The sequence below is a fragment of the Zonotrichia albicollis genome, chromosome Z (genome assembly GCF_047830755.1).
Source record: "Zonotrichia albicollis isolate bZonAlb1 chromosome Z, bZonAlb1.hap1, whole genome shotgun sequence".
NCBI lineage: Eukaryota > Metazoa > Chordata > Aves > Passeriformes > Passerellidae > Zonotrichia > Zonotrichia albicollis.
The window spans coordinates 50,868,261-50,882,138 of record NC_133860.1 but is presented as its reverse complement, the minus strand read 5'-3'; the positions used below and the strand labels follow the sequence as shown (position 1 = coordinate 50,882,138).

The following is a 13,878-nucleotide window of genomic DNA, read 5'->3' as shown; positions in this document are numbered from 1 at the left end:
AGCAGTTATCTAGAAATCCATTCCTAAAATGAATGACAAATTCTGAGCATCAATTTCTATCAATATTAGACATGAAATACATGATAAAACATGATAACTTAGAGATGAATAGAAGGAAAAAAATTCTTATAAACTGTCTATTAAAATGTGCTTTCATACCATATATGTGCTGTTGGAAAAGGACAGGTCTGCTTTGCAGGGAGTAGAAAAGAAAATCAAGATTCTTTAAAGCATTTTTAAGAGGATCAAGTAAAATGGTTCTACAGAGAAGGAAACCAGAAATATGAGCAGGTGACTTCATCCTGCAGGTGATGAATATGTTCTTACTTCTCTACTATTAGTCAGCGTTGCACATGAATTCTCACCTGACCCATAGATTAAGGAAGGGTAAAACAGCACAATCTATTACAAACACTATGTTCCCTATTGCCCTCTTCGGACTTCTCTGGTGTGATTAATTTGGTACCTTCCACAATGTTTGCTATCTTTATCGAAACACCTGGATTTTTCAAAACTTGAACACGTTGTGCAAAACAAACAGTGGCTGTATGCAACTCTAGCACCACACTTTCACTAGCAGCAATGGAACTGTCTCTTACCAGCCAACTTTTGAGTAGGCCACAGCACGGAGAAAACTATTTTTTTGATGTGCACCACCTCCTTTCCACTCATGCTGGTCCTTACAGCTCCATTGCAGCATGCTCCTTCTCTCGTTCACTAAAACAATACTTTACTAATATTTTCCACAATATCTTACAATCCCCTTTGTATCCCTTTTGCTCTGTTCCTTCTGTTGTACAGGTAGAGTGCAAGCAAGCACCTCCAGCAGCTGCATTTTTGCATGAACAAGGGAGCTAAACACTGTTTCTGGCACATGTGGTTTTCTACAATAGGTTTTCCATCTCTGAAACAAAGAATACAGAAGCTCCTTGCTCAGAGAAAGGGAAATATTTAGAGGCGGTTTTTCGCAAAAACACACCTCTAATTTGTAAATGAGATAGCATTTTATCAAAATAGAAAATATGTAGCTCCATAATAAATTCAGTATCAATACCAAGCAGTATAGCATGTATTGCAGTAATGTGTCTGCTGCACTTAGAAATTGACTGTCAATTTTATTCTACTGAGCTCTCAGGAAAACTGTAGTAAATACTAATAATATAATCTAAGTCTTGCCACAGGTAGTGATTCTCTGCACCAGGACAGATCAGATTTTCTATACAACTCCTAATACAGCGCTGTACAGCAATACCACCTTATAAATGTAGTCTCTGCTCTTTCCTCTCTTCTTAGCAGCTCTACTTTGAAACAGCAGCAGGAGAGCATTCTAGGTCAGAAAACAGAAAATCCAAATTATCTTTTTATCCTCTATTCTCTCTACTAATTCCAAATCAAAACCAATATCCTGCTAAGTGAGCTTTTTTCTTATCTTCATTGAAGAGCACAGTCTTGACAGAACCAGGCTTAGACTTTTTTTTCTATGCTTTCCTCTCCAGCAAGATGTATACAAGGTCCTCAAAGTGAGTTAGCTCTCTAGAAGAGTGCATGACAATCTCAGATCTGCAGGAATCAATACCTACCAGCATCCTTGCCTGACACAGCAGTACTTCGTTACACTTCTATACATCAACGCTGCCAGATCAGGTGTAGTAAATAAAGAACAGCTGTTGCTGTGATCACCTGTTCTGACAAGCTCCTTCCAAAGTGCTGTCAGCAGATTCATAACGCCAGAATCTAGTTCCACAGGGCACTGCCTGCTTCCTTCTGCTACTTGATCCTTGAAGTACAACAATTTTCTTGACTTTCAGGAAATCAGCCTGTATTCACGTAAGAAGACGCAATACACAGAAACTTCCTCACCAAATGTCCTTAAACAGGGAATAAAATCCAACCACCTTAAAACCATACTGACTTTAGAAGTAAAATAAAGTGTCACTACAATGACCAACTAATATACTAAAAATGGTAAAGAAGTTAATATCTTATACAGTAAAACCAGCTTCCTTTGGCTATAGAAACCATTTTTAGCTCAGACAAAGGGCTACTCTGCTTTGATGATAAATATTCTGGGCTGAAAAAGAAAACTCCCAGCTAGACACTAGCTGACAAGAGGATGAATGAGAATGAACATAAACTCCCTCTTCTTTCCAGGTTTGACTACCAAGGTCTGCTCAATATTCAAGAAATCACACGTTTCAAACTAGTGTACTGGGCAGAGGACAAGAGACATCACATTTCTTTAGCTACTTTTCATTTTTCTGTCTAATCCAAGTACACCATTAAAAATATGAAGGCTAATCCAGAAACACCATTAAAAATATGAAGGCTGAGTAATAAAGACCCAGAAGCTTTACCCAACTTCAGGAATGGGTACTCATATGAATTATTGAAGACGTAAGGCATAGATTTACAGCACACCTATGTAGACATCCAATAAAGCTTCTTTTCTGCAGAATTAGGTAAGAAAAAGTTAAGTTTAAAAACTATTTCCTCAAAATGGAGCAAGCTACCTCACAGAAGCACTTTTTCAAGTGGTAGAAAAAGTCTTCCTACTGGGAATTCATACAAAAATACTAATGAGCTATAAAGGTACACTGTAATTTAGAGCTTATTAATTTCTTCAGTCAAAAAAGCCCACAGGTGTCAGCCATAGTCATCATACTACCCAGGCAGCATTCTATCAATAAACCAAAATCAGCAATTTTCTACTGTCTGTATATTTTTCTTCCCATGTTTCTCACAGATATCAGCTCTTTAAAAATGTTTCCTTCCCTTAATTTTATGAGAAAACTAACAAGAAGACGTCAAACAGAAAGGCAAAAAGACATATGATAATTCACTTTGCAGTTCAAAGGTGCTACATAAAACACAGGTTTCACCACTGAAGGCTGATCCCATTTCCAATGCACAACCTGAGACACTTTTTTTTTTTTAAAGAAAAAAAAAATTGTTAGTGTCCCCTTCAACATGCTTTGTCTGCATTATATATAAATCTTATTCACTGGACCAACATTTTGTGCAAAGAGTTTATAAAATTCATATAATCTCAACACTGCTGACATTCATTGGAACTCCTTATTATGAAAATTATCCTCATGTCCCTCATTACCCAAAAATAATCAAGCTTACATGCTACTGAAAATAAAGTATTTAGATGGTAATAATGTCTCTATACATTTGTTCTAATTTAATAAAAGTATTTTTATTACAAAGAAAAATATAACCAGGCAAAGGTACAAAAGTAAAGAAAAATTTATCAGTATTAATTAATGCTTGAAGGTAGAATTATGCTTCTTTCAACTGGACCCATTAAAGAGGCTTTAATATAGATTTGCACAGCAAGCTGAAGATTTTCAAGAGCAGATAATGAGGCAAGCTAGTACTATTTTAACCCCTCTAGAGTATAATCAGTTGATAAGGTTTTGAAACGTTACAAGGTCTAGGACAAAAAGATTAGCTTTAGTTCCTCCAGATCAAAATTGAAAGCTAATTAATTAACAATGTTATAAGAAAAGGTTTACGGCTATTTTTACCTGCCTTTAATGTCATCTTCTAAAGAAAACAGGTTAAGATATTTTAATTTATCTATTGTGTGAATGGCAGAAGACTGTTCCGTGCTCCAGCATTATCTGCTAAACTAATTGCTTGAATTTAAAAATTTCATACATTCCCCCAAAAAACTCATCTTACATTTAAAGATGCAAATAGCATTGGTGATCTATTTAAGATACACACAATTACTATAAATTAAATGCAACATGTTAAAAATGTTTCCAAATAAAAAAGACAATGAAAATATGTTTTGCAGCAAAGTACCTATTAGTCTTCAGAAGAAGTAAAATCCTAAGAGAGTGTCCCAGCCACTTAAACATAGCAGTTAGAAATTCTTTTCATTGAAACAGAGAAGTTTCAATGCATACATGTCAGGCATATATAACTGCTAAGAATAGAGTTTTGAGATGCTGCATAAAACAAAAATAACAGCAAAAAGTCAGAATAGCACTCAAGACACTCAAAGGAATCTCAAAATCTCAAAGGAATAGGATTTTTACCACACAGCATTTACAATAAATATATCCGTATGCCAGATGAGGCCAAGTTGTGACTATCAGGACCAAAAGTTACCACTACACCAACTAAAAAAAAAAAAAGCAAGAAGGGAAAAGTACAATGGAAAACTCAAATACAATACATTCTGTGCTGAATTTATGTGCAATAACAGACAAGAATAATCTTAAGTGCTTTAACAAATTTATTTGTATCTTTGAATGGTACATCTTGAAATCATCCACACTAATTCATATTTTAAATTTTTAACACAATATGAAGTTATGGAATAAACTCATGAAAAGAAAAAGGTCTTATTCATGTATATAAAACTGAAGATTGCAACTCCATAATTTAGGAGCAGAGAAAACCTGAAGTTGTACTAAGTAAACAGAAGTTCAACACATATATTGTAGTCCAAAGATACTGGACAGCAGAAGACTTGAAAAATTATGATTTATACTTTCATCCGTAAAGCCACAAGTCCCATTTTCATAAGTATCTGAACACTTTTCTTCATTGTTAGGTTATACAAATGTGATCAACGATTTGTTGATCGATATTCAACGATTTCAGATATTACTTCTGAATCATAGCTTCCAAATTTACTATTTCACTTGATTTTCAGTAATATCCATTAAAATAGAAACTTCTCTAATACTTGAAATATCTCTTTATTAATTAAACTTCTTTAGCTTTCAGGTTGAGCTAACTACATGGATGTATCTCATCTAGGCTGTGGAGAATATGCTCTCATATTTACAGAAATTTTTTAAGTCCTTTTAGGCATGTCAGTCTAAGCAAGACTAATACAAGACAAGAAATACAATTTCATGTTCTTATACAGTTCTGTTGTTATTTCTAGAAGCAATAGAAGCTTACATCTATGCCAAATGATGAGACAGTCCATTGATTTTTCTTTTTTCCCTTACTCAGCATTGATTTATACAATCAGCTTTTTGGGGGCCACTCAGAAAATCCTAGACAACAAACCCTACAACAAATTACCTTGTTGCAACTGGTATCTCTGTGCGATGCATGAAGGCAAAGAGAAAAACAACAGAAGAAATGACTGGCTAATCTCAACTTCCTAGATGTAAAAAATTAGTCAAATGAACAGCCTTCAAGTCTTCCTGTCTGCACTTTACAGAAAAGAACATTCATTACCATGACTGTCAAAATGCACATTTTCACACACAACCTATTTGCATGTTAATTACATAAATAGAATATTTTCTTCCTTAGGTGAACGAAGAAGAAGCATATTCAGTAATACAAAATAAATAAGAACATTACATTGTTTTTTAAGCCAGCTCCATTCTTTGATACCAAATCACTAAAACTTGGCACTCAGGAAGCAATCCCTCTCTTGATTCAGTCCTACAGCATCCCAGCCAATGGATGAGGCAAGAAGGTCAGCATGACATCACCTCTGTACACGGCTTTCATACACAGCACTGGCAACATCTGGTGCCCTTCACAACCTACTCCCCCAAGTCAATGATACGCTAAGGGAAGCTGATTGTAAGGGCCACATTAGAGCTGTGATGACCATCAAAACAACTTCTGTTCTCCTCATCTGTTAGAATCACTGAGTCACAGAATATCCTGATTTGGAAGCAACCCACAAGGACCACGAAGTCCCACTCCTGGCCTTGTACAGGACAACCTCTGAAATCACACCATGTGCCTGAGAGTATTATCCAAATGCTTGTTGAACTCTGGCAAGCTTAGTGCAATGGCCATTTCCCAGTGGAGCCTTTTCCAGTGCCCAATCACCCTCAGGGTGAAGAAACCTTTCCTAATATCCAACTCAAACCTACACTGACATCTCCAAGCCAATCCCTTGGGTCCTATCACTGGTCACCAGAGGGAAGAGATCAGTGCTGCCCCACCTCTTCCCCTTATAAGGAAGTCTTAAATCCCAATGAGATCTCCCCTTAGTCTCCTCCTCACCAGGCTGAACCAAGTAACCTCAGTCACTCCTGTCTTCCCTCAAGGCCCTACACAACCATCATTACTGCAGTATCCAAAACCTGCCCCCAGCGCTGGAGGTGAGGCTGCCCCAGCTCAGAGCAGAGCAGGACAATCCCCTCCCTTGCCCAGCTGTGATGCTGTGCCTGATGCACCCCAGGACAGGGTTGGCCCTCCTGGCTGCCAGGGCACTGCTGACCCATGTTCAACTTTCTGTGAACAAGGATCCCGGTATTTTCTGTGGGGCTAGTCTCCAGCCTCTCAATCCCAAGTTTTTATGGATATCCAGAGTTTTACCATCCTGTTGACAAACTCTTCTTTTCTGGCTGCCAGATTTCCATGGTTTTAATTACATTTACCAGTCTCTTTCCATTTCCACATGGATGATATAAATTCATTACATCATCAATTTCAGATTTCTGATCAATCAGAGTTTCAGCTCCTGAAATTGATCTGAAACCACAGACAGCAACCTCATGGAGAATGCACATCCCAGGTTCAGACACTGCCACAGCAGGGAGCCTTCTTAAAAGCACAGTACTGCATACATATTCCTATAAAGGTCTTCACAGGTATTTTGCCTTTCAGGTAAGGACAGGGCAGAAATCATACACTGCTGGCTTCTAAACATGCTGTGTGTGTATGCACCAAACAGATTACACATCACACCTACGGCCACAGACACCACACTGAAACTTCAGCCACTGCTGTAATACAAAATAAAGTTTATTCAATAATAAACAGTATTATAATTTTATTTACTGTATCATTTTTCAGATATTTACATCTTTCATAGATCTACGCATTATATGCAATGTAATACATTATATTACATCTAATGTATTAAATATTGGACATAATTCTATAGTATATAAAGTATGTAATATACTTTATAGATTATATACAGGATACAGATAATCTACTATATATACATTACACAGTCTCTATAACAAAAAAATATATAATAAAATACGACATACTTTTTGTACTTCATATCATATATAATGTATGTTTTCTATATATTTGTTTAAATATGAATGGATTAAAAAATAAATAAAAGGAGAAACACCACCAGTTCAGTGGTGTTCCTTGTCAGGCAGAAGGTGCATCAGGTTTATTATTTTGTACTTGTCAGGATGGCAAATCTTACCAAGATGTGCATGGGCATATTACAAACCAGAACACTCTTCTAGACTTAGATCCAAGTTTAGGTTAGACTATAGGGTAAGATGAGGCAATGAACTGACAAGATTTTTCAGAAAAAGTTTAATCTAAAATGACATGAACTTTTCAGGTAACAGATCAACCGTTTGAACAACACAGAAGAGTTTGAATAATACTTCATCAGAAATTTGCAATCTCTGAATCACAACTTTTTTCTTAAGAGACAACAGCAAACTATTTTCTCCTTTTGACAAACATAAATGTGTTGTCAATGACAAGTTTTCTTAACTGCTCTATTAAAACACAATACAAACCGGTTCTAAAGATTCTATTTTGCTGTCTTTGGCTTGCAAAACCTCTAAAATGCTTCTGTCCTTAATTTCAGCTTTCTGTTTTTCTCTGGAAACAAACAAAAAAATAGACACTTTATTAGTCATAATTTGCAGTTAATCATTTGAATTTTTCATGTCCTGATAATGAATGTCATTTTAAAGCACAGAAAATTAAATTATCTGAAGCTGACAGGCCCTGCAGAATTAATCAGGGAGCATATGGCAAGTGACAGCAAATTACATCTGTAAACATCTAACACAGCTTTGTTCAAAAAGAAACAGAAATAAGAGGTCTTAATATTTTTAAAGCAGCTGAAATTATTGGTTTCTCGCTCTTTCCCAAATGTAGAAAAGTGTATTTGAATACAGAGTGAGCAAAATGCCTTTGCCCCTTCTCTGCAATGTAGAATCACCAAGCTACTTCAGTTTGTGAAGTCCTTATCTCAGTTACATGGCATTTTTATGTCTGAAACAACACTTCTGAACATCATGGATAATTATTTTTCTATATTCCACAGGGACAGAATGAATAACTTCTACTAGCAGAAGAAAAAAGACTCAGAAGCTTGAGTAAGGGGGATGAGCAGAGCCACAATAAGTGCACATCTATCATCACCTCTGCAACACTTTGGTTTGTTTAACAAAGTACCTCACTTCATTGCTATCTTATTTCTTAACTGAGTTCGAACACTGATGCCCTTGCTGGCCTCCATTTTAGGCAGAAAGAAAACAAATGTCACAACAGTAAGGATATTCATATTCCTTAGCACAAAAGTTCTTATCACATGTATGACTAAAGGGCTGAGAAATATATATTCCCTAAAAATGTCTGAACATCTCAGGCAATTGCAGCACCACAGCTGACAGAAGCAGAAACTCATTCAGATTATCTCTGTTCTCACAATACAGTTGAAACTTTCATCAGGGCTGGTATCAGCCACCTACAGAAGCTTGAGAATCCCACTTGAGCAACTCTTCCTCTACCAAATAAGGAATATTTCAGAGCTGTAAGGGAATGAAACACTAGTACACATGAGTCTGTAAATCTGTCTAAATTGGATGAAAATATCCAGCTGTACACAAAAGGTTTAATCTGCCAAAGCATTCTGTAACAGTGGCCAATAAGGATAGTACATACATGAAGGATTATTTTTCTTCACTAATAAGTATTACTGTGTAGTCTAATGCTATGAGAGATTTTAGAAACTAAACTACACTGACATTAATAGACCATCCAATAACGTGGTGGTTTTTAATAAAGTTCTATGACTGCTAAAATATCTAATCCAATCTTGAGTAAACAAAGAACTAAAGAAAAATGGTATGGAATTTGAAGTGAGGGTTTTGGAAATTCATGTCTCATCTAAATACCTCTCTCCTATTTCAAAAATACAGCAAGAATATGTTGTAGGACTTGAAGAAAACTAAGAAAAAGCTATCTGAAAAGGCATGCATTTAAACTACATTTCACTTAAGAAAAATAAAAATATATGGGAAGCAGTCTTAGTTGTATTGCATTTAAAAAAAAAATCTTCTTCATAAAGAAAATAACTCAGCACTGTGAAATCAGATGATGAATATTCCAAATCAGATGATGAAGTATTCCAAAAGACATTTCATATCTGAAATTTATTTAACATTTTAACTGAGAGGCAGAAATTTAACAAAAAAATGAATATCAGATACTGACCTTAAAGCATCTGATTACCTCCAATCAGAACCAACAAGCCATTGCATGATAGGTTGCTAGAAAGTCATAAGCAGTAAAATAAATAGTATGGACAGTTTTTCATAGTTTATTGTTGCAGTTTCAGAGACAGACAAGTGACATGAAACTCCATGTCCATGCAGCAACAGCCAGCATTTATCGAAGGGCAGACCCTTTTATATGGGCTTAAAATTTCTGGCTCACACAGAGTTGACTGGACAAAGGTCTCAACTCTGCCCAGCTCACTGGGCAATGATGTGGGTGCATCCTTGGGCCAGAGGAACTGGCTGGAGTCCCCTCATTTGAGCCTGAATTCAGCCAATCACTTTCATACTTGGGGACTTGTTTACTTCAACGAGCTAACAAGACAGCTTGCCGAGTAAGTGTCTGTCAAGGTCAAATTGTTTGTGCAGCTACAGACCACCTATAGCTGTCACAGTTTATATCTGAAAACTTAGAGGAATGTAACTCAGTAGACGTGATTACAGAAATTCATGCAAATATGAAATCATTTAATGCATTCCAAAATTGTGCTATGATGTCTTTTCAAAAACAATAAACAGGTTTCAAAACATGACAGGTTATGAGGCTATGAAACTGATTTACCCTGCCTGTAATATGTATCTAGCTAACAGAAGTCACACAGTCACACTCTCAGTCATGTTTTAAAACATGGTAAATGACTTTCTGGTAAGTATATAAAACTTTGTACTAGAAGATAGTAGAAACCTGTAAGAACAGGAGTTAGTAAGCAAAAATGTAAAAATGGCTGAATAGTTTATGGGTATAATACTTAACCCAAAAGTCTGTGAATGTTCCTGAAGGAGACATACTGTTTCATGATAGGTAAATGTAAATGAAACAAAAACTGTTCCAATTTAGAAATACTAATGCTTCTTCATATTAAATTACTTTGCAGTGGGATCTTAAATGGCTATCAGCAATTACCCTTTCTGAAAGACAACAGTTGCAGTAATCAAACCCCAAATATTTGGGGAGGAAGGTTATCACTCTTCCATAAGCATGCTACACTACAATCTACCTGAGGAAGTGACAGACCTATATAAATCTGAACTGTAAGAAATGTAACATTCAAAGTTTCCTCACGTCTTAATTACAGCTAGACACCTTAAGATTAGACACACACTAGCTGATTCAAAATCCTAAGAGCTTTAGAAGACAAAAAGGAAAGTGTCTGCACGTGACTATTCCAAGTACTTTGTAGTAAAGTACTTGGAAGAGTCCAGAGCAGACACAGAACGAATCACACCATTAGCCATGCACAAGCCCCATGAAGTACTGAACAGCATTGTTTCCAAATCTCAGAAGTATCCTGACCTTAAGTCTACCACTCATGATACGCCATCATTGTCCCATCTCCTCTCTTAAAGTCAGACTTTCAAAAAGTGAGACTCAATCAAGACACAAAAACCATATAATCAGCTAGTCTCCTAACTGAACTATGCAATCATCACTTGAAAATTATTACTAAACTTGTTTTCTAATGCATTAAATGATCTGAAAATCTGGAAAGTTAGATACATATCCCTAAGGAACTTCAGAGTTGTGAGTGGTTAATTTTTTAAACTTATTTTAGGGAGAAAACAGAGGAAGCAAATAAGGGAACCAAGAGCCAGGTAAAAGAACAAACAGCTGTGAAAAACAGTATGCACAGCTAATTCTGATTTATTATTGGTAGTTAAGAATCTTCTGAGCCCTCTGACTTTAGAATGTGGTTTCAAAACATGGGTTCAAAGAATAAAGTCTGAGACTGGAAAGGAAAAAAAAGAAACAGATCACTGTTAAAGCAAAAAATACACCTGTAACAGAGCTACATACTAGACAACAGTTCACAGCACATTTCTAGTTAAATGCAGCATTTTCCACCTATTTCCCTTCCTATTTTCTTTCCAATGCTTGGTAAAGCACTCCTTTAAACAAAGATGTCAAAGAACATAGTTTATAAACAGAGATCTATCATCACAATCATGAGTAGGAAAAGTTTGAATAAATTTAATGTATTTTGCCCTTACGATGTTTTCTTTCAAGCTTTTCTGGATACCACATGCTTCTAATGCCCCCAAAAATCGTTTCACATGTAACCACCCACAGATAAAGAAAAATGCTTTACTTATTAGAAGTTAAGTACAAAATGGAAGTTGTCAGAAGCCTAAAGTATAAGCTGAAACCTCAAATGCAACTTTATTAGCAGTTTCTCCTCATGGCATAGGACATTTTCCCATGCTTCTTACAGGATAGCTCCCCACAGATAATCAAGGTAGTATTTCAGACTGGAACTTATACATCATATTTGGATCTGCTGTCACACTGTAAAATGGGACTTTATAGGAAATGCAGTCATCATCTCTTCTTTTTTAAAAGGGTAACAAATACTCAGAAAAAAACTCTTTGAACAACTTGAATCCTTGAGCTTTTGTATTTAAAATGTATTCTTAAAAGTCCACTGGAATATGGGGGGGGGGGGGGGGGAAACTCAGGCACTGTCAAGAAGCTGATGATGATCAATGACTGAGACAAACTCCTGTTTAGCTAATTAGAATCACTGATGAGCAATAATGATGTGAGCTAAGAATATTTGCAGACTTCTTTAGGATGAAAAATGGAGTGAAGAGAGGCTGTCAATTTGTACAAGTTCTAAGCTCCAATCAGTTTTCCCATGAGTACTACCTATTTTAAATGTTTAACACAGATGCATTTAGCTACAAAGATTATCAAGATTCAGCTTCCCACAAAAATGAAGAAACGGATAAAATATTCTTAAGTTTGACACAGTTCTCTATTACAATTTTCTTCCTGTATTATGCTCTACTCAATTATACAACAAGACAATGCTCTTGATGTTTGCCACCATTTTAATGGCTTGCCAGCAGTGAAACATTAGACTTTGAGGAAACAGTTATCCATGAATGAGATATGAAAACAGCAAAAACCTTAATATTTAAAAAACCAGAAGTCTGTTCAAGTTTCTAAACAATATCCTTCCTAAAATCTTCAGCCAAAGCAGTATGAGAAAAGAGCTATCCTGTACTGTACCACAAGTCTTCATGAAACAAGCACTTAACCATTTGTGAAGAAAAAGTAACTTGGAGTCATATACAATTATGTCACATTTACATCAATTAAATGAAAATAAATTTAATTAATAAACTGAATTTGCTGTTTACATGTTTCATGGAATGCATCCTATCAGTTTTACAAATCGCTGAATTAAAAAAAATAAAAAATAAAAAATAAAAAAACCAACCAAAAAACCCCACAAACAATAAATCCATCATCAACAACAAAAACCACAAAACCAACCAAACACCAAAACTAAACAAAAACCCCCAAACATCACAACACCAAAATCACATCTACAAATTTGGTCTTTTAACAGAAAGTTAAGGTTACACTGCAAACTTTGGGCAGTTAAGGTTACACTGCAAACCTTTACTGTGTTAAACAGTAAAGGTTGCATTTTAACAGTGTATCTCTAAATATAATAAACTGCTTCCAGAAACAATGTGACTTTTGAAACACATTTCATTGATTCTAAAGGGCTGCAGAACTAGAAAGGCTATAAAATATCAGCTGGTGTGATGCAGCTTTAATTTGATTACCTTATCTCCCTGTCCTCCAACTTCCAAGTATTTTACAGACTTCCATAATTCACACATTCTCTGTTTGTATTAAATAGATAATTAATCACCCACGTGCAAAGTGAAGTTGTAGAGCACAGACTGTCAACATTACGGTAAATATGGCACCAATATTGTAATTACTGTGTACAGTCACATCTCTGTGATTGCATAGTCATTGGTTAGTAGAAACAGAACCTATGCCTTAATCTTCCAAGAAGAAACCTCACTGCATTTCCATGTACTAAGAATTGATTTTAAAAAAAAAGTTAAATCATTTTCACTTAATCATGAGTTAAATTTCATCTAAGAGTCTAGAAAATCCTTATACTTCATGAACTACAATTGATAGACATAATTACTTTTTTCTTTTAATACTTATAGTAGTACTTATAAAAGATTCAGACAGCATGGAGCAATGAAGAATTTAAATTAATACCACAATTTGCACTTTTCTAAGTGCTCTTCTAGCAGTAGTTACTTTCTATAAAAAATTATATATACCTATTTTTGTTTCTTTACAAAAATAATTAAGATCTAATTACAAATGTTAAATGAAATTGTTTCCTTAGTAAATTATCTATAGAGCCAGTTCTATATTATATGATATGTATCAAATTGAAAAGGCATCATTACAGAAACACAAATTTTCTTGCATCTCTAACTTGATTAATTTATTAGATGATACATTAAGGACTAAGACTCTTATTTTAAGAATATGATGATGTCTTATTTTAAGCAACATACATAAGATACTAAATGTATTTTTACACTAAAACAGTACAAAAAAAGGTGACATTTTTGCCCAATTATTTTTGCCCAATAATTTTGCAAACATTTTTCATCTAAAATACACAAGTCTTTTACAGTGTTCAAAATATCAGCACTTCAGAACAGACTGCTTTAACATCTGCACATCACCAGGGTTTCCCCCAAGGATTTTTAAATGATGCCTGCCTGTGCTGAATAAAGTGCTAACTTGCACCTTGCATTTCAAACTGTGTCCTGAGCAGCC

At 35.3% G+C, this 13,878-nt stretch overlaps 1 protein-coding gene across 1 annotated transcript in view; it reads right to left on the bottom strand.

Annotated features, from left to right (window-relative positions):
- CNTLN (centlein) overlaps positions 1-13,878 on the bottom strand; it is a 163,704-nt gene that overhangs the window by 142,951 nt on the left and 6,875 nt on the right. Inside the window, 1 exon segment of the mRNA XM_074533606.1 lies at positions 7,500-7,584. Within this exon segment, the coding sequence (XP_074389707.1) occupies positions 7,500-7,584 (85 nt within the window).